Source organism: Mirounga angustirostris, unplaced genomic scaffold (genome assembly GCF_029215605.1).
Source record: "Mirounga angustirostris isolate CCGP_5_RB_7025 unplaced genomic scaffold, mMirAng1.0.hap1 SCAF_6, whole genome shotgun sequence".
Lineage (NCBI taxonomy): Eukaryota > Metazoa > Chordata > Mammalia > Carnivora > Phocidae > Mirounga > Mirounga angustirostris.
Window position 1 is genome coordinate 44,048,037 of NW_026991714.1, and position 21,384 is coordinate 44,069,420.

At 38.7% G+C, this 21,384-nt stretch overlaps 2 protein-coding genes across 4 annotated transcripts in view; one reads left to right on the forward strand and one right to left on the reverse strand.

Moving 5' to 3' along the window:
• RGL1 (ral guanine nucleotide dissociation stimulator like 1) overlaps positions 1 to 21,384 on the forward strand; it is a 249,113-nt gene that overhangs the window by 6,142 nt on the left and 221,587 nt on the right. The window contains exon 1 of one of the 3 annotated variants that reach the window (XM_064594221.1): positions 20,570 to 20,978. The exons of 1 other annotated variant lie outside the window; for it this stretch is intronic. The gene's annotated coding sequence lies outside the window, so the exon portion shown is untranslated. Of the gene's footprint in view, positions 1 to 20,569; positions 20,979 to 21,384 lie in introns of those variants that run through there. One more of the 3 variants, XM_045877302.3, reaches the window with a different exon arrangement.
• On the reverse strand, positions 4,196 to 5,305 carry APOBEC4 (apolipoprotein B mRNA editing enzyme catalytic polypeptide like 4). Its single transcript, XM_045877310.1, has one exon. The coding sequence runs from the start codon at positions 5,303 to 5,305 to the stop codon at positions 4,196 to 4,198; it is 1,110 nt and encodes a 369-aa protein (XP_045733266.1).

Genomic DNA, 21,384 nt, shown 5'->3' on the forward strand with positions numbered 1-21,384 from the left:
CCATAGTCTACAGGATGCCTACTGATGCAATAGTCTGAGCAGAACTACAGAAAGGCCTCAGTGTGGGTAAAAATGGGTATTGATTTTCCCAGGCTTTGTAGTGAGTCCATGTTGTTGCTATTTTGAGAGCCATTAAAGCATAGTGATTAAGAACTGGGATTCTGGAGCTAGGGCTCCTGGGTTTGATCTTAGCTCAACCTTTACTACATGAGTTCTCTGTGCTGCAATTTCCTTATTTGAAAATAGATATTATGATAATACCTACCTCATAAGATTATGGGGAGCAATAAATGAGTTAATACATGTAACTGTTTAGAAAAGTGCCTGACATATAGTTCTTACTAAATGTTAGGCAGTCATAATATTATTTTTAATTAGTATAAGTTACCATGTAGTTTTCCTTAAAACCTTTGGAAATAAGATGCATAACATGATATTGTTTGAGCTAAACTTTTTGGATTTCATGTGCTTTGAATCAAAAAAGATATGTAACAGCTGTTTAAAGAAATAGGATTTGCTCCCAGGCCAGCAGGATTAGATGGTAGCTTGATAAAACATTAACATCTATAGAGAATCGATACTAGTCATGACAGGAGTTGGTTGTAAAGGTTTCTGTGGTCTCCTGTAGTCTCCCCCCACTTAAACACTGTCCGGGGGTCAGGTGCCCTTGGGCAGAGCCCACCATTTTAGGCACAGTGTCCCTGGTAAGCAGACTGTGATAGCACTAAACATTTGATTCAAATAATGAACTCCCTTAATCCACAAAGCAACCTTCTGATTATAATTTGGTTTCTCAGGTAGCTTCTCTGCATGGAGAGGCTGTATAGGCGAGACCACTTGAATTATCTGGTTGCATATCCCGTTGTAGGTCTCACTGGAAATCAGTACACAGCCTTCCGTTTTTACATGTCAGTCTTGGGAGCTTTATTAATCCAGGTCTGCCCTGGTTAATAGATTCATTCTCTCTGTATTGACTAAGTAGGTAGTTGAACCTACAAAACTGAGAGGCAAACCTGCATCATGGTAGATTCATAAAGGTAGGGTTCCCCTTCCTCTACCCTCATCAGTTTCTTGGGACATACCCCTTGCCTCTTTTAGATCACCACACCACTAGCTGCTTAATTTATTGGCTTGTGTTTCCTTTATTGGAATTTCCATAAGTGTGGCTGCAGTGATAATTCTTCACTATCACTAATGCCAGTTTGCTGAAGAGAGGTGGAACATTCCAACTTTTACTCTTCCCTAAGTCCCTGGGCCAGCCTGATGTGACCAAGAATCCATTGTGTGGTGAGTAAGAAGTGTGGTCACTGCACTGTAAAAGCTTGCTCCATGGATCTATTGTTCTGATCCAAGCCATCTTAGAACGGATAGAGCTGAAAGGACCTTATTATGAACTAGTCTTATCTCTTGTTTTACCAAAGGGGAAAGTGAGACTACATACCTAGGGCCATATATCTTTATGCTCTCTTAACAGTCTTTTGAAGGCTTGACTATATTGGCCAGGGACTCATGACCTGTCAGTGACATTCTTCCTAGCTCCAGACATGTCTAACTGGTACAAAAATTTAACTGCCAAAAGGCACTTTTCTTTCCTGTAGTTCAGGCAACATTTCTCCCTTTGTTATATACCATTGAAATACAAATTCTTCTTAGATTTCAGACGATGTTTTTTTTTTTAATGTTTCTTTTAAAGATTTATTTATTTATTTTTAAAGAGAGAGGGGGAGAGAGAGCGAGTGGGGGGAGGGCCAGAGGGAGAGAGAAAAAGAATCCCAAGCAGACTCCCTGCTGAGTATGGAGCCCAACCTGGGGCTCGATCCCAGGACCCTGAGATCATGATCTGAGCTGAAATCATGAGTTGGACTCTTAACTGACTAAGCCCCCCAGGCGCCCCTTCAGACTATGTTTTTAACTGAATTCTTTGTAGCCTGATTGTTATGTCTTTTTGACCACTTTGTAGATAGACTTCATGGCAACTGTTTGAATCTACTTTTTTTCTTTTTTTTTTTTTTTAAGAAACCTATAAGGTGAGTAGATCCTTCCCAACTGCTGCAGGCCATCACCGGCCAACCTGGCAGAAGCTTCAGAGCTGTTTCTCCAAACCCCTCAGATTTGCCAGTGCTCTTAGCTCAGTTGCCCACCTGGATAGAGATGCTGAATTTGTCGCGTTGGGTCTCTTTTATTTTTTTTTGACTCTACATCCCAGATTGCAGACATATGATTTCATGATCTAATAATAAACTTCAGTACTTTTTAAATTAATAATCACTGTATACTACAATGTAATTATATTCCAATAATTCTATAAAATTTTTCATGTTAACAATAGAATATTCTTTTAAAAATTTTAGTGATGTTTATTTTAATCACAATAGAAATTTCTTTTCTAAACATTTTTCTTTTCTTTCTTTTCCTCTTCCTCCTCCACTTCCTCTTTTGACATGGAGTACTATGTGCTTTAAGCTTTTTACTTTTAATTAAAAAATTTTTTTTCCTTTTTTAATTTAAATTCAATTACTTAACATATAATCTATTATTTGTTTCAGGGTTACGGGTCTGTGATTCATCAGTCTTATATAATACCCAGTGCTCATTACAACACATACCCTCCCCAATGTCCATCACCCAGTTACCCCATCTGCTTTAAGCTTTTTTTAATGGCAAAACTATCTTATTTTAGCTTAGCGTTACTTTTTACATACATTAAGAAAAAATTTGGGGTGCCTGGGTGGCTCAGTTGGTTGAGCATCCAACTCTTGATTTTGGCTCATGTCATGATCTCAAGGTTGTGAGATGGAGCCCACATTAGGCTCCCTGCTCAGCAGGGAGTCTGTTCGAGGTTCTCTCTCCCTCTGCCCCTCCCCACAGTGGGCATGCTCTCTCTCTCTAAAAATAAATAAATCTTTTTTTTTAAAGAAAAAATTTAGTAGCAAGTTACAAATGGATATACATTTTTCTTGTAATATATTTTTACATACTTCTAAGAGGAAAGTGAGGCAGCAAATGTAAATGAATTAAACACAAAGTGCTTTAATGTACACGCTCAGATGGTTATTCAAGGAGCACTTCCTAGAAGTGTGTTTTGAACAAGATTTTGAGAGACTGTATAGATATACATTGCTGAAAAGAGAAAACGTTTGGAAAAAGGGAAGTAAAACAAATTATGCATTGGGGAGCTATATCAGAAGAAGGGGGAATGGATGCTAACAACAAAAAAAATGATGTCTATTGCAGGATGGTTAAGCGAGCCCTTTGTTGGAATGGGTATGGAGTGTTGGGAAACAGTGATTGGTAAAGTTATTGAGATGTAGATTCACAACCTTGCTACCCACATTTTGCCTGGATACTTGGCTAGATTCTAAGGGAAAACCAAAGAGGGAGAGAGACAGTGTTTGACCTGTGGGAACTTACAATCTTGCTGATGAGACTAGGCAACTGGAAGGTAAAGGAGGAACCTTGACAGCCAGTAAGAGCAGCTTGGATTTTATATGGTGTGTGATGGAAGGAGCCTTTGCAGGGTCTCATGTATCATCCTGCCTCTATCGTCTGCTCAGGAAGGAGAGACCTGAGCTGGGAAAAATCACATTGAGCAGGTGACTAGGTTTCAAAAATCAGTTTTTGTAGCTGTATATAATCAATTAGCAAAATAACTTTTTTTTCACACAGAACTATTTTGAACCACTTTAGAAAAAAAAAAAATGGGCTGCCTAAAGTCTTCTGTCCATGATTAACAATTAATGGGAAAATCACTGGTTTGCTTTTGCAAACAGCACTTAATGTCAGTAACTGCAGGCTGTTTTCCAATTTTACAGTAAATTTTTATACTGAAATCAATTTAAGAAGCTGTTTAGTCCATGGGCTTTTTTGGTGGAAAGATGATGTGGGTAGACTAGAATAACGACATTTCCTTTTCCACACCAAAATATTAGCAAGGTACTAATGGCTCCATTTTGATAATGTCATTTTCAAAATAAAGGAGAGAGGTCAAGTTGCTTATGGAAACATCTTGGATTATGTTAAAAGTAGTGTAGCTTTATAGTAGTTGAGATAGCAAATAATTCAGGTTTTGCTTTTAGTGTATCCATTCATCTCCCATCTTGGATCAGACCGAAGAGAGAAAGGTTCCAGATTTTTGTTTGCTATCGAGTTAGTCCTCTGGTAGTTGTTTGGTCTCACGTTGTAGAAATAATAGATTTTATTTTTTTCCTTTCTTCTTCCTCTTCTTCTTCTCATCCATCTCTTTGCTACTTGCAAGCTGCTCCGTGATTTCCATTCTCTCGACTGGCATTCCCATGGGAGGCCTTCCGAGGTCCTTGGTTTCCTGGAATGACATTTGAGGCATATTTAAGTGCCTCACGATATTCCTGGGTTTATGTGGATTTTGACCCACGTGGATTGGTGGTAGGTCTCTGAAAGGCACCAGCACAAAAATGACAGGAACCCTGAGGTCTGGGGTCAGATTGGGTTGCGGTCGTCCCCTTGTCACTTGCAAAGACTGTCCAGGAAAGACCTTGTTTAAGGGGTAGCTCTCTAAAGCTGCCTGAGCTTTTATGTTCTGATTCTCTTTGGTCTGGGGAAGAACATCGGTAAAGTAAGGTTTCACCCCCGTTATGGCTTTGATCTCATATGCGTTCTGCCTATCAGCCAGTGCTCTCCCAGTTAAGATGGGCTGGAAAACAGTTGATCCCGAGACACCGCTCACAAAGCTGTTGAGGAGAAAATGCCAAATTCCGCCACTTATTGGGCTCAGAGTGACCTGTGGCCATAAACTGGCCAGGCTCCGGAGAGCCTCCCGGTTCCACGCCGAGGCAGGAAATTCGGTCTCAGTATGATAGAGCTGAGAAAAGTAAATGCTGAGAGTAACGTCTGGATACATTATTAAGAAATTGTACATTTTGCTGATGCAGCAGTGGTTGGCTTCATTACAAGGGGAGTTGTTGGAATACAGAATGATATGCCTGATAGCGTTGTTATTGTGTAGGGCTGAGTCAAAATAACCATTCATCTCGAATAGCATTGATTCTGGGTGGGTATTATTCCCAGTGCAACTGCTAGCATGGCCCTTTTGCACCAGGCTTCCAGAAGAAGTTTTTAGTTCATAAAATGTGAGGTGCTTTGTTTGAGGATACGCTGGCCCATAAGGGAATCCAAAAATCTGATAAAATTCTGTATAGGGAACTCTTGCTTCTTCACCTGTCCGAATATGGTAAGGACAGTTCGAGCAATCTAGAGAGAAGCTTAGCCAGTAGTAAGGTTTTACTATTGTTCCACGATTTGCTAGGTATTCTTCATATAAGGGCTCCATTGCTAGTTTTATGGTCTTCTAGCTGCAACCCTAAACAAGGGAGAGAAATTATACATAAAACCAGTGCAGGAAAAACTAAAGAAAATGCATTACTTTATTGAACCATACTCTTCTTTAAAGGAGGTAGCACAATCACTATAGCGTCTTTGATTGTAAAATACAGTGATATATATCCATAGACTAGAAAGCTCAGGATTCATCTTTCTTCAATTGAGACTCTTGGGGCGTGGGGAGGAGACGAAAAAGAAAGGTATAATGCACCTCTACCTCTTTCACAGATTGTGGGGCAATACAGCAAATGGGTTAACAGTGCAAGTTCTGGAAACAGACTACCTTGTCAAATCTGGGCCCTGCCACTTACCAGCTCAGTGACTTTCTGCAAGTTGTTTAAAATCTGGGAGTCACAGCTTCCTTGTCTGTAAAAGGAGGATAAGAATAGTACATTATCTTGAGGATTGAACGATGAAATACATATAAAATGCTTTATTATGTGCCTGACTCATATTAAGGACTCAATAAAGATGAGCTCTTAGTAGTGATAGTACAAATCCCAGGATTATCTAAATGATTCTTGTTTTTGAAAGTCTAAACAAACAAGCAGGGATTTTGCAGTTTTGTTTGTAATGTTCTTCCTTTGTCCCTTTTCTGAATGATATTATCTAATTATCTGCATAGGTTTTGAGTGTGCTTGCATTTAAAATCAGTTATTTCTTCAGATCAGTGGCAGTAAATTGGAGTAATTATCCTTTTGGGAAAAGGATCATGGTTAATGGTGGAGACTTCTCGTAGGAATGCCACTTGAGTTTTCTTTGGGTCGTGGACACTTTGCTGTTTGAGAGTTTTATTTCCAGTGGGTGGGTCTTGTTAGAACATTTTGGAAACTTTACCATTCTGGAAAGCACATATGGTTCTTTAGTTTATTTCAAATAAATAGTTTCTGGGATGTTAAACCACAAAAGTTGAGGTCTTTAAGTAATGATTTTTTTTTCCTTTAAACAAAAATTACTCAGTTATCATTGTTCCCAAGCAGCAACCTAGGGCATTCTAATATAGTTTTAAGAACATTTTTAAATAACTTTTTATTATTCAAGTATTATGTATTTCTTGTAGGATATTTTTAAAAATACTAATACATAAAGGGAAAAATAAAAACTCATACTGGTTTATCTCAGTTTACGTTCCCATAACTGTTAACATGTCTCTTCCCTCTAGTCTTTTTGCTATGTGTGTTTGTTATGTACAACATAAATAAAATCATGTTTTATACTTCGCTTCTCACTTAGTATTAGGTCATGAGTATTTCCCCATGTTATTAAAAATTCTTCAAAAAACAATATTCATGGCTAATTAGTATTTTATTATGCAACAAATATGTAATCAAATATTCACATTCTTGCCTCTTTTTATTATTATAAATAATGCTTTGATGAGCATTTCTATAAATAAATTTGTATTTTTTTCTTTTAATGTAGATCACTAAAAATTGTATTATTAGCTCAAACTTTGTCAGATTGCTTCTTTTTTTTTTTTTTTTAAAGATTTTATTTATTACTTGACAGAGAGAGACACAGCGAGAGAGGGAACACAAGCAGGGGGAGTGGGAGAGGAAGAAGCAGGCTTCCCACAGAACAGGGAGCCCAATGCGGGGCTCGATGTGGGGCTCGATGCGGGGCCCAATCCCAGGACCCTGGGATCATGACCTGAGCCAAAGGCAGACACTTAACGACTGAGCCACCCAGGCGCCCCTGTCAGATTGCTTTTTTAGGGAGGTGTCCCAATTCTATCTCATTCTCTTCCAGTGATGTTTATCACCTCCTTTGCCCATTTGAGAAGTGAGCATCGGTATCCATTTGTGGCTATAATTTGGACCTTTTCAATTCCTAGTGAGGTTGAACACATTTTCACATGCTTATTGGTCTGTAGTGTTTATTCTTCTGTGAAATATGTTTGATCCCCTATCTCTCCCCCTTCCCCCCCGTGCTTTGTTGAGGTTTTCCTTACTGATTTGCAAGAACTCTTTATGTATTAAGAAGATTAGCTGTCATAATTTTTGCAAGTATTTTACCTGGCTTATGAAGCCATTTAATTATGCTGATGGCATTTTTAATTATACTGATTTTTACATTTTATATGGTCTCATCTTTGCCCTTAAGATTTATTTTTTATTATTGTATTTAGAAAAGACTTCCCCATCAAAGAGGAGTTAAGTATTCCCCATATTTTTTTTCTAGTATGTACGGTTTTATCTTTTACATTTAACTCTTTGTCCAGGCAACAACACAGGTAAAGTAGAAAATTTAAGAGAGATAAACTGACCATTACAAAACAAAACCAAATATATTTCTCCCTTTCCAAAATCTAATTTGTCGTACAGGAATATTTATTACAGCCTTTCATATGGAAGCACTTTGGTCAGCTTCTTTCTTCCTCAACCCCGATCACCTCCATCCCTGCTGTTTGGTACAGCTGAAACCTGCAGAGTTTCTTTGCTAACCTGTCCTGGGCAGAAAATATTTTAGGAGCTTCCGTCCTGCTATAGAGGGAATGTGACTTTACTCAAGACACCATTCTCCTAATGGCTGATATCTCTGCAGTAATTCTGGACACCACAAACCCATCCCATTCCAGGTTTCTCCTAACCTCTGTCATGTCAATTTAGTCCATAGGATCAGGTGTTTGCCTCAGCGTCCTCCTTAGTTCTGCATTTTCCTGATGTGACTGAATTCATGCCCCGAGGCTTCCCAGACCTTGCCTACCTTTTTCTCTGGGTCCTGCACTTTCCTGCTTCACCTTTGGCAATGAATCCATCACTTGGAGCCTCACACCATCTCGGGCTTGATCCTGGGCACTGTTTTCTCCCTGGATTTCCTACTCTTTCAGCCCTACTCATCAGACTAGATAGAGCTCTCTGAATATCAAAACTTGCTGAAACCAAGCCCAGAGTCTCACTTACCTTTCAGTCTTGAGCCCCGGATGTGGTCGGCTGTTGGGTGGCACACCTGATATCCAAGTGACTACTCAAATTGCAATTTCGAGTCCCCCATGATTTGACTGAAGTGTTACAGAAGCCATACCATGAGGCCTTTCTCTGCCTTTCTGTTTTTTTTGGGGGGGGGGGTGGATGGATGGAGTTAACTATATTAATGGTCCCCCCGTTACCCTATGGGAAGCAGAAGTCTTTGTATCTTTCAAAATAAAGGCAGTATGGAAAGTCCTGACTGTTTTCCTAAGTACTCCTCTCTTTGCACTCCGTCTCCTATTTTAGCTGGGAAGGATGCATCCTTACTGCCTCTAAGGAGATCTTGAGGACTAGTGGCCTCCATAGGTCACGGAGGGAGCTCTGGAGGTTCACTCTTGCTAATGGCTTTTCACTGTCCGTCGGCTGTGGTCCCCCATTGGTGAAACTTCCACTTTTTCAGAGGGCCTTTCGGAGACTATTCTTTGATCACCTTCATCTGAAGGGGAAGCAGGAAAGACCTCCCGCCCGCTTTGAACTCTTAGAGAATTTGTGGTTTATATCATCAGTTTCCCATTGATCACAGACTCTCTTGTATCATTCACTTTTGCTTATCTGCCCTTTCATTCTGCCCCTACCCAGGCAAGGGGCATGCCCTGTTCAGCCCAGGGCCTACCTCGGGAAATCTTAGTTGGTTCACAGGCCAGGTTGGCTGAGTCTTGTCTTCCCAGCATCCTGTGTCCCTACAACCTTGTCCTTTCCCCTGTGCTTTGGCTGTGCTTGGGAAAGGCGTGCTGCCCTCAGTAGAGCAGATCTACTAGCAGTAAGAAGCAGAGATCTACAGAACCCGGCTCCTTGCTTCCGGTTGTGAGTAGCCCCTGGACTGCAGCCCTGGGACGACAGCCTTTCTTCCTTTAACATAAATGAGGCATACATGAGGACAATCTGCTCTCTTTTCACCCCCAGCTAGGATTTAGTGAGTACTGGTAAAGCACAGTTTGCACTGGAGTAGTTGGAGAATGGAGTTTGCCCTTCCCAATCTGTGCACAATCTGTTAGCAGCTAAAAACAAATGTTAGCAGTTATAATTACCATCATTTTGTCTCCAGGCTTGGATCACATTCCAGGTGTTCTAGAAGATGGTCTGTTCCCTTTTTTTCCTCCTTTAAGTACCATGCCCTGTTTCAAGGGGCTTCAGAGGCCAGTCGTGCTGAAAGCTTCGCCTCCCTAATTGGTTCAGGACTCTTCCACAGCTTATGTCTCTTAGTTCCTTTGAACTTTGCTGTCCCAAGTTAGAAAGACCTTGTTGAGGTGTGGCTGCCTCTAAGAACACTGTTGAATTGGTGCCATGGTAACGTTTGCAAAGTAGCTACTGCTAGGATACGGCTCTGACACTTATTACTTTATTTGCATTTCCAACCACCTGTTCCGAAGATGAAAATATACATGAATGCATATTCCAGTCTGGATGAAAGCATACTATCTGACTATTTAAGTGGACATGTTGGGGTTTTTCTCCCTCTGGCTGTAAGAATCAAACTCTGAGGTCCTGCTCCTCAGTGTCTTTGTCCTGATTTAGAACAGGTGCCAGGCCTGGTGTGTGGACACGATTCATTGGTTCTGTTGCCTGTGGAGGCAACAGGAACCTTTCTTAGGAGGTTTGCCCTTCTGGGAGAGGGAGGCACCTATGAAAGGGAGCAGAGACTTGATCTCCCCCAAGGGAGGCACTTTCTATTAATAGTTCCACAGCCCCTGAAGGGAGAGCTCTTCAGTTTGTCCAAATCTGGGTTCCTGGGAGACTCTAGCTATTGGTATGTATCTGTTTCCCTCCAGTTTCAGGCAAACCCTCCCCCTGGATCAGTTGTGGCCCCTTGTCCATAGCTAACAGAAGAGCCGTTCTGCCTTCTCCATTCTGTTCCCTTGCCCCCTTCAACTCCACGTCATCTCCTAGGACATTGGACATGTCAATGGTTGATTCATTGTGCTTACTCCCGATTATTCCCTCTTTCCTCTTCCTCAGGCCACTTGAAGGAGCAAGTGGTGGTCACTACTGTGTATTCCCATTAGTTACCACCAAAAGTTTTTAAGCACATTTACTTTGCTGAAAATAGCCCATCAGGGACAGGGGAAGTACCTAGAAGGCTTCCTGCAGCAGCCTTAGGACTCTTAACTAGTTTCTCAAACTCCCAGTCTGCACAACAGCAACCATCCTTTCTCCTCAAGGGGACTCCTTCTGGTTTAGATGTTTCATGTTGATCTTTGCCTTTTAAGGGTCTCAGGTGTATTCACCAACTCCTCAGCTAGTTATTTTTCAGTTACATTTTCTTTCATGCTTGCTTCCGTGAGCGCTCATGATTGGTCCCCTCCCCACCGTTTGCCACTGATCATGCCTTTGTCGTCCTCACTTCCTGCCTCCATTTTCCTAGCATCTCCTAGCTCAATGAACTTGTAAATATAAGACCAAGATTTCATCTTTTATTTAACATTAATAAATGGCATCCCATTTAAAAATGTTCCCTTAAGGGGTGTCCAGGTGGCTCAGTTGGTTAAGCATCCGACTCTGGATTTCCGCTCAGGTCATGATCTCCGGGTCCTGGGATCCAGCTGTGTCAGGCTCTGCACTGAGTATGGAGCCTGCTCAAGATTCTCTCTCTCCCTCTGCCCTTTCCCCAGGCTCTCTCTCAAATAAATAAATAAATCTTAAAGAAAATATTCCCTTAAAAATGAGCTTCTATCCGCTAGCATATTTACCAATTGCATTTTAGGGTCATTTCAGGGATAGGCAATCCCAGGTAGCCACCAGTTTTAAAAAACAGCTCTACTGAGGTTTAATTGACAAATAAAAATTGTGTATATTTAGGGTGTACAGCTTGAACTTTTGATATATTTATACATTGTGAAATGGTTACAGCAATCAAGGTAATTAACATATTTATAACCACATATAGTTATCTTTTTGGGGGTTTGTGTGAGAACATTTAAGATCTGCCCTCTTAGCAAATTTCAAGTATACAATATGGTATTGTTCACTGTAGTCACTGTGCTGTCCAGAATTTAGTCATCTTGCATAACTGAAACTGTGTACCTGTTGACCAACATTACTCCATTTCCCCCTTGCCCCAGCCCCTGGCAAACAACATTTTACTCTATGCTTCTATGAGTGTATTTTAGATTCCACATATAAATGACATTAGGCAATATGTGTCTTTCTGTTTCTGGTTTATTTCATATAATATAATGTCCTTCAGGTTCATCCATGCTGTGGCAAATGCCAGGATTTTTTTTTTTTTAAGGCTGAATAATATATAATTTTATGTATATACCACATCTTTATTCTTTCATCTGTCTATGGACATTTAGGTTGTTTCCATATCTTGACTATTGTGAATAATACTGCAATGAAAATGGGTGTGCAGATACCATCTCTTTGAGATAATCATCTCTTTGATTCCAGTTCTTTTGGATAAATACCCAGAAGTGGGATTGCCAGATCACGTGGTAGTTTTATTTTTAATTTCTTGAGGAACTGCCATATTGTTTTCCATAATGGCTCTACCAATTTACATTCCGACTAACAGCTCCCTTTGCTGTGCCATCACCAACCCTCGTTATCTTTTGTCTTTTTGATTATAGCCACCCAAACGAGTGTGAGGTGATAATCTCATTGTGGTTTGGATTCACATTTCCCTAATGATTAGAGATGTTTGAACACCTTTTCATATACCTGTTGGCTGTTTGTATGTCTTTTGAGAAATGTCTGTTCAGGTCCTTTGCCTGTTTTAAAATCAGATTATTTGGTTTCTTTTGCTATTACATGCATGCCTTATGTATTTTGGATATTAGCCCCTCATCAGATATGTCGTTTGCAAATGCTTTCCACCATCTGTAGGTTGCCTTTACGCTTTGTTGATTAAGTTTCTTCAGCTGTGCAGAAGCTTTTTAGTATCACATAGTCCCATTTGTCTATTTTTGCTTTTTTTAAAAAAGATTTTATTTGAGAGAGAGAGAGAGAGAAATCGAGCACAAGCGGGGTGGGGGGAGGGGCAGAGGGAGAGGGAGAAGCAGGCTCCCCGTGGAGCAGGGATCCCTATGTGGGGCTCCATCCCAGGACACTGGGATCATGACCTGAGCTGAAGGCAGCTGACCGAGCCACCCAAGTACCCCTATTTTTGCTTTTTTTTTTTTAAGATCTTATTTATTAATTTAGAGGGAGAGAGAGAGAGCGAGAGCAGGGGGAGGGGCAGATGGAGAGGGAGAGGCAGAGAGTCTTAAGGAGACTGGCGCTGAGTGCAGAACCCTACGTGGGGCGCAATCCCACAACTCTGAGATCATGACCTGAGCCAAAACCAAGAGTCAGAGGCTTAATTGACTGAGCCACCCAGGCACCCTTATTTTTGCTTTCGATGCCTACACTTTTTGTGTCATATTCAAAAATTCATCACCACAACCAATGTCAAGAACCTTTTCCTCATGTGTTCTTTTAGTAGTTTTACAATTTCAGCTTTTACTTTTGTCTTTAATTTGTATTGGTTTTTGTATATGGTGTGAGACAAAGGTCCAATTTTATTGTTTTGCATGAGCAACCATTTTTTTACATATCTTAGGTGTAGGAAAATTCCAAAGGAAGATCGACTTTGCAAAGCTTCATTTAGGTTGCACATAATGATTTTTAAAATTTTATTTATTTTATTTCGGGGGGGGGCAGTGAGCCCATGAGCAGGGGGAGGGGCAGAGGGAGCGGGAGAAACAGACTCCCCGCTGAGCTTGGAGAGGCTTGATCCAGGACCCTGAGATCATGACCTGAGCCAAAGGCAGATGCTCAACTGACTGAGCCATACAGGCGCCCACACAAAATGATTTTTAAAACAGAATTTAGCCACAAGGAAATGAAGAACCTTGATCATGCGGTTCCTGCTCACAATTCTTATTGCTAAATTGACATGTACAAGAAGGGAGGAACTTTGAAGAAACATCTATTTCCCCAAACAGACTCCTTTCTTCTGTCTTCCTTTGTTACCTTGCCATGCTTCATCTTCACCCAGATGAGTTACAATGAATATTATCTCTATCAGAGTAATATGACATTATAATGAAAAAGCTTTACAAAGGCAAAACTGTCTTACACTGATACATATATATATATATATATACATATATATATATATATTTTAAAGACCTTTACTCAGTTTAACACTCCAAAATATATTTTCTTTTTTTTTTTATAAAGATTTTATTTATTTATTTATTTATTTATTAGAGAGTGAGCGAGAGAGAAACAGCATGAGAGAGGAGAGGGTCAGAGGGAGAAGCAGGCTCCCTGCTGAGCCGGGAGCCCGATGTGGGACTCGATCCCAGGACCCTGGGATCATGACCTGAGCCGAAGGCAGTCGCTTAACCAACTGAGCCACCCAGGCGCCCTCCAAAATATATTTTCTAATCTGTGTTCTGGCATCCCAATTTGGGATATATCTAAGATGGCTTGTGTGTTGCTAGTTGCTGCCTATAAAGTAACTTTAATAACTTTTATTGCTATTTTTTTTTACTTTTATTTGAAGGTATGTGCCCAATTAGTTATATAATTCACTGCTTTCATAGCAGTTTGGTTGACACTGAATAATAACGCCCACATTCACGTAGCAGTAAGAAACTACCTAAACTGAAGAAAAAAAGCAAGCATGAAATAAAGGAGAGCAGAGAATTCAGTAGATTTCGTGGGGCTCATTAAGGAATTAGGTAGGAAAGATGGGACAAGGGAAGTGTTAGGGTTGAGAGGAAAAGACAAAAAAGCAAAGGATGGAGGTCCTAGCTTGGGATCATTAACGGCAAGGCCACAGGGTGGCAGCATAGTCTTACCAGCGGGAAACTTTCTGTTGTACCACAATTCATTTGCTAAATCCACACATTTGCAGAATTCCTCCATGTTGGTTTCTCCCATTGTCCCAGGTAAATACCAACAAATGTTTAGAATCAGAGGTAACTCCTACAACTTAAGCTGAGGCAAAGTGCAGAGTGAAGGCACCATCTTTACTCCCAGAATCTGTGCAGATGCTCTAAAAAAGGTTTCAAACCGTCTGTGGGGAAGGACCAATTTAAGTTTACAAACCATCATACTGATCATTTTGTAAAATTCAGTGAAAGTGATTTTATAGAAAAATGAACAAAAAAATACATAGACATCATAAGCTCATTTTACAAATAACTAAAAGATATAAACAGATCAAAAGATATAGAAATTTTAAACCATATTTCAATAAATGTAAATGGAACACTCGTCTATTTTTGCTTTTGTTGCTTGTGATTTTGATGTCATATTCAAGAAATCATTGCTCAGACGAGTGCTACAAAGCTTTCCTGTGTGTTTTCTTCTAGGAGTTTTATGGTTTCAGGTCTTATGTTTAAATCTTTAATCCATTTTGAGTTTGTGTGTGTGTGTGTGTGTGCGTGTGCGCACGGTGTAGTTTAAGGGTCCAATTTCATTCTTCTGCCTATGGATATCCAGTTTTCGGGCCACCATTTGTTGAAGAGGCTGTCCTTTCCCTATTGTGTAGTCTTGGCACCTTGGCACTTATCAAAGATTACTTGGTGTGGGTTTATATTATTTTTGTCCCATTTGTCTCTATGTCTGTTGTTATGGAAATATAAGCAGAACAAACATAACATAGAAAAAAAGAAAAAAGAATTAACAAAACTATACATGTTGTTTATTGAATATTATGTATAGATGACTAGTATAGAGAATCACTGTTGCTGTTATTATATTCTACAATTATATTAACAAAATGTGTCTGAAGGATATATCTATATTCAGTGTCCTCTATATGCACAGTTTATGTAGAGTTTATCATTTATATCAACTTACAAAATTTTTATTGTGACCAACAAACTTCCTTCTTGCTTGTTATTCCATTGAATCTAGGTCCGATTGATGATAACACTATTTGCAGGATATAACATATATCCAAACGGATTCTGTGTTTGTTGTGATAGCATTAGAATAGGGAAGGCCGGTTGTAAGAGGTATGCTGATAGGAATAGAGGAAGAGATTTTAAAGCAATTTCACAAGCTCAAGGTATTCATTTTTAACAATTTAAAAAAATAAAGCAAGTGATACTCTATTTTCAAAATTCATCAGTAGCCAGTTACAACAATTTATCCTGTAGTTATATTAAATTTATCTTTCAATGAAAGGACTAGTTTATGGTTCCATGAAATTCCTATGCATAGAATTCTCTATCAAAATTATTATCTATTGCATTGATAATAGTTGTTAAAATTATGAAACATGACATAACCATCTCTGGAAACTCTGTTCTTCCACACTTCTAATATTTATTTTGACTTTTCAGTCATCTGCTATTGAAAAACATGTTGAATTTCTTTCTTGTTTGGAAATACTAAGATTATTAACATATCAAAGATTTCAGACAAATAGGCAAATCTGACTGTCTAATATACTTTATCTTTAAAAGGTTGGGCCCAAACTGGTTTCTTATCCAGCAGTAATTCTGAGAGTTTATTCAACAGTTCCAACATTCGCTACAGAACTTTTTCCCTAAGTAACCGTAGTAGCTAACATGTAAAGCAATTGTTTATGATCAACTTCCATATTATCACTTAAACATAATGATTTCAAATGTAATGCATTAGGCTTTATGTAATTCAAAGTTTTTATTGTGTCACTAAGCACAATGATTAGTTTGGTTGACTTTTTTTCATAGTAAGGTTTTCTCAATGAAGGAAATAGTGTGTGGTTTTGCATTCTGGCTCAAGATCCTTAATCTGAGCAATTATCCTAGAACTTTCTCCCATGCAAGATTTAAACTTTAAATCACTTTTCTCATATAAATCATACAGGGTCATATCAAATTTCTATAAAAGTTTCTAAATACGTACTCTCGATTTCTGTACTTACCTTGTTGACATTGGTAACAGTTTATGGTTCACAGACTCAGCTTTGAGTGACACTGCTTTCATGCACTTCTTCCATTTCACTTAAGTCACTATTAGGTAGTGATTCTACTTAACTAAGTTCACTAAATTTTATTTAATTCCTCTGGCTATCTTATAATATAAATGATAAAGAATTTAAATGAAGGGGCGCCTGGGTGGCTCAGTCGTTAAGCGTCTGCCTTCCGCTCAGGTCATGATCCCAGGGTCCTGGGATCGAGCCCCACATCGGTCTCCCTGCTCCGCGGGAAGCCTGCTTCTCCCTCTCCCACTCCCCCTGCTTGTGTTCCCTCTCTCGCTGTGTCTCTGTCAAATAAATAAATAAAATCTTTAAAAAAAAAGAATTTAAATGAAAATATCATTTGTTGAACAGAGAAGAACATTTACTGAATGCCTCCTTTGTGCCAAAAAGTTTACATGCCTTACATCCCTAAGAGGTGCGTATTACAATTTCCACTTTACAGATAACAAAACTGAGGTTCAAAGTGTCTAATGCTAAGATAACATAGCTAGAAACTGGTAGAGCTGGGATTTGAACTCAGAGCACTCTAAAACTCTTTTTTTGATACCATAATCCCTCCATCACGTCCTACATTTTGAGCAAAAAGAAAATAATTTCAAATTTATGACCTAGTCTTAAAATAAATGGGAAAAATTAAATTTCAAAGGTGAGAAAATGATGTAGTCAAGAAAGACAGGCAGACATAGGAAAACTGTCATAGTGAGATAATAAGTATGGAAAAACAGCTGAAAATGTTTCTGTCAGGAGGAAAGAAAGTTTTTTTTTAAAAACCAACTTCATCGAGGTATAATTTATACAATAAAATGCACCCATTCTGTGTGTGCAGTGATATGAGTGTTACCACCGTTACAATAAAAATATAAAACATTTACATCAACCCCAAATTTTCCCTGGGTCCCTTCCTTCCCCATCAATCACCCTCCTTCATGGATCTAGGGAAGTATTATCTTTTTGCTGTTACTATCGGTTAGATATGTTTTTTCCCCAAGTTTCAGATACATGGAATCATAAAATATGAATTCTGGTGTCCTTCACTTGCTGCTCAGCATAATGTTTTTGAGATTCATCCATGTGATTGTGTATATCAGTACCTTGTTACTTTTTAATTTTGAGTAATATTCCATTACAGATATGCTATAATTTATTCATCTGTTGATGGACATTTGTGTTGTTTCTAGTTTGGGGCTCTTATGAAAAAGGTGCTCTGAACATTCACATCCAAGTCTTTGTGTGGACGTGTTTCTATTCCTCCTGGACAAACACTTAAGAATGGAATTGCTGGGTTGTATGGTAAATGCATCTCAACTTTCAAAGAACTGCCAAACTGTTTTCCAAAGTAGTTTATTAATTTATATTCCCACTAGCAACATATGAGCATTCCGGTTACTCTACATCCTTGACAACACTTGCTATTGTCAGTGAAAGCAAGTATTTGTCATAGCAATTCTGAATGACTGGTTTCTCTTAAGCTTGTCATTTGACAGGATGGGAGTAAACAGGGGATGGGATTCTGTAGTACTTCTGTTTCTTCATTTGCATAATCAACCCCCAATAAATCTCCAAGAGCACCACGCTTATCAAGAAATTTGATATTTAGCATCTCACTGCTTTCAACTCCTCTTATACCAGTCTCTTCCAAATGAAGTCACTGATAATGCTGAGCTGAGCTCAGTCCAATCTCAACCTTCAGTTAGGACGAGAGTATGTGGAAGCTGAGAGAAAATATTATGGCCATAGACTCAGTGTGGAGAGGATATGGTTAGCTCTGAAAATCCTCTAAGTAATCCTGTCAAGAAATCTGTTGTCAGTCTAATTGTTTCGTTGTAAATATTACCTTTTCTTTTAACACAATTCCTTGCCTTTCATGTTTTATAGTTTTAATATGACATGTTTAGGTGTGGATTTAGTTTTCTTTATCCTGCTTGAAATCCAAATTTGGTGATTCTTATTTTTCATTAGTTCTGGAAAATACTCAACCATTATCTCTTGAAATATTTGTCTCCTCTAGTCTCTCTTTTCTCTTCTTTTGGAACATTGATAAGGTATATGTTGAACCTTCTTACATGACCCTTAGTTTTATGCTGTCATTCCTATTATTCATCAGTCACTCCCCCATTCTAGGTACTTTCTCCAGATCGATCATCTAGTTCTCCACTTTTCTCTACACATCTGTCAATTTGCTGTTTAATCCACTTATTGAGTTTTTTTTTAAGTCACTGAATATATATATTTAGTGTCTGTATTTTTCTTCATTTTCATATTTTTTTAATCTTTAATTATTTTAAGTGTTCTTATTATGTAGTCTCTAACAAATAATTCTATTATCTAATGTTCTTGGGAATTTAACTGTGCTTTTTGTTATTTCTGCCTACTCTTGCTTATGGTGAATTGTTCCTTTGGGTGTTGTAATATTTTGTTTTTTAAGTCATGCTTGGTGGGGATCCTGTGTGGTCTGCACTAAAGATATGCTCCACAGCAGTGGTTCTCAATCTTTGCTGCACGTTAGAATCACCTAGTGAGACTTTAAAAGTTAGAATGGCAGCTTGAACCCCAGACCATTTAACTCAGATACTACGAGTATGAGACTTACACGTTAGTGTTTTTAAAGTTCCATGGTCATTAAAAAAGAAAGAAAAAAAAACCTCTCCCCAGTTATGGTTGAGAACCACTGCTCCAGAAGAATTTGCCTTTAATTTTTATAGGCACTCGAAGTGTGTTTCTAGCCCTGGATCACTTTAATATCAATTTCTCATCTCTGGGTTCCTGAACTATATAGGTAGTATAAATTTTTTTTTTTAACAGTAGAAAAACATTTTAAATACAGAGTATCAACAAAGCCAATTTGATTATTTTTGTTATTTGCTTTTGGATTTTCCCCCCAACTTCATTGAGGAATAATTGACAAATATAATTGTATATATTTAAAGTGTAAAATATGATGATTTTATATACATATGCATTGTGGAATGATTACCAAGATCAAGGTAACTAACACTTTCATCAACTAACATAGTTAACTCTGGGGTTTTGTTTATTTGTTTGTTTTTGTGGCAGGAATACTTAAGGCCTACTTTCAGCAACTTTCAAGAATATATCAATATACAATATCAATGTATCACATTGATCTATGTATATTGAAGTATTCATACATTCCAGGGATAAATCCCACTTGATCATGGTGCATGACCCTTTTAATGTGCTCTTGAATTCAATTTGCTAATATTTTGTTATGAATATTCACATCTATGTTCATCAGGGTTATTGGCCTGTAATTTTTTTTTCTTGTAGTGTCCTTGTCTTTCTTTGGTATCAGGGTAGTGCTGGCCTCATAAAATGAGTTTGAAAATGTTTCTTCCTCCTGCCTTGGTTAGGTAAATAAATTTGAACCTTGTGTTTGGGAATGCTGGAGAGTCTATGCGGAGATAGAGAGGTTCCTTGTCATCTCTTTTTATTGAGAAAGCAGCCCTTTGAGAGCTTATGGGGGGCAGGGAGGGGCTCTGTTCCACTTCTTCACATTAAGCAAACCTAAGGCTTTATCATCTATTTCTATATGGCTATAAAACCCCAAACTCATTGCTTATCAGCATCAACAAATAGTCTCTGGACAGTCAGTGTAATATATCTATATTTATGTTCTTCCCTTGCTCGGTTCTATAATTTACCTTACTTCCTTGAGACTTTAGACTTCCTTGTGCATTTAGAATCTTTGTTTTGTTTTATCCAACAATTCTAGATTTTTTTGTGTACTTAGATCACAATATTACTGGAAATAGAAGTTTTGCTATGACTGTGAGTCTATACCTCCATGGTCATGCCCTGTCCTTCAGTTCATCCTCCTGTTCACAGTGTCTTTCTGAATCAAGAGGGGATTTGCTGTGTCTTTGGACATGATACATTGGTTTCACAAGTGTCCACCTGGTGACAAACCTCTGGAGCTTGTATGTGTTTCCCTAGACTGTGCCTGGACTGGTTTTGGCTTCATCTTGCTCCAGCTGGCCTGTGTTGCCAAGGTCCCAGCATGTTTGAATTCCAACCTACCTGAATTATGTCAACCACTATTCTTTTTCTTCTGTTTCTAAGTCTCTGTCTTCACTGACTTGCCAATCTGAAGTCTGGTTTCAGTTTATTTCCTGGACTCATCTTTCTACAAAGGACTCTATTCCTGATTTGAGAGTTTATAGCATAGTTTATAGCAACGTGGGAGTGGGTCCAACTCAGGATTCAGAATTCTAAGATGTCCAGATGGTCTTAACAAAAAGCTTCTAACTTTCCACTTCATTTTTAAAACACTTAATTTATTGAGTGTGTAAATTCCGAAGACACTCTATTAATGTTGATAATATATGTACCCATAGTATTAATTGAAGATAAATACTGAATTACTCATTTTGTCAGAAGGAGTTTACAGTTGAGGTTACCCTTTGATTTAATCTTATTTGTTTAATTCACGAGTAGCCATCTCCTTGTATACCAAACACAGCCAGCTGTGGTTGGATTGTGGCTGTTCTAGTCCATGTACTCTTTTGCTCTGAAACCTTGTAAGGAAATTAAGTTTGGCAAAAAGCATCCAGAGAACTCCTGGCAGTATTGGATGGATCATTTACCCCAATTTGGGCTTTCTTATTTCTTTTAGGGAGCCCTGGCAAGATCACCACCAAGACATCCGTCTTACTCAGAGAACAACCCCTAGCTCTGTGCCAGTGGTGTTAGCCTTGGATTATGGACAATGGCTTTGAAGATGAAACAAGGTATCTGGTGGCAAGAGACCACTATGTGCTCATAACAAGTCCACAGAAATTATGAGTTGAATGGTTGGTCAGTAGTCTAGTAGAATGTTTAATTTTTATTAGTTGTATCCATTGGGCTTCACGTTGGTGTCCTTCTTTCACTCATTTTGTCCTTATTTAGATTTCTCTTCATACTTTCTCTTTTGCTTTTCTTGGCAGTATCTTCAAAAGGAGTTAGGAGGCTCTTCCATAAGTTGCCTTTGAAGATTGTTGCGATGTGTATACTTGTCAAAAAGGATTGGCCAAATCCTGTGGAAAGCTATTTCACACATCAAGTCCTGAGTCAGTCTCAGCTCCTCTGTTCTGATCTGATCATCCAGAATGATCTAAAAGAAAACCATCAGAGCTCATTATAGAGCCTGGAGTG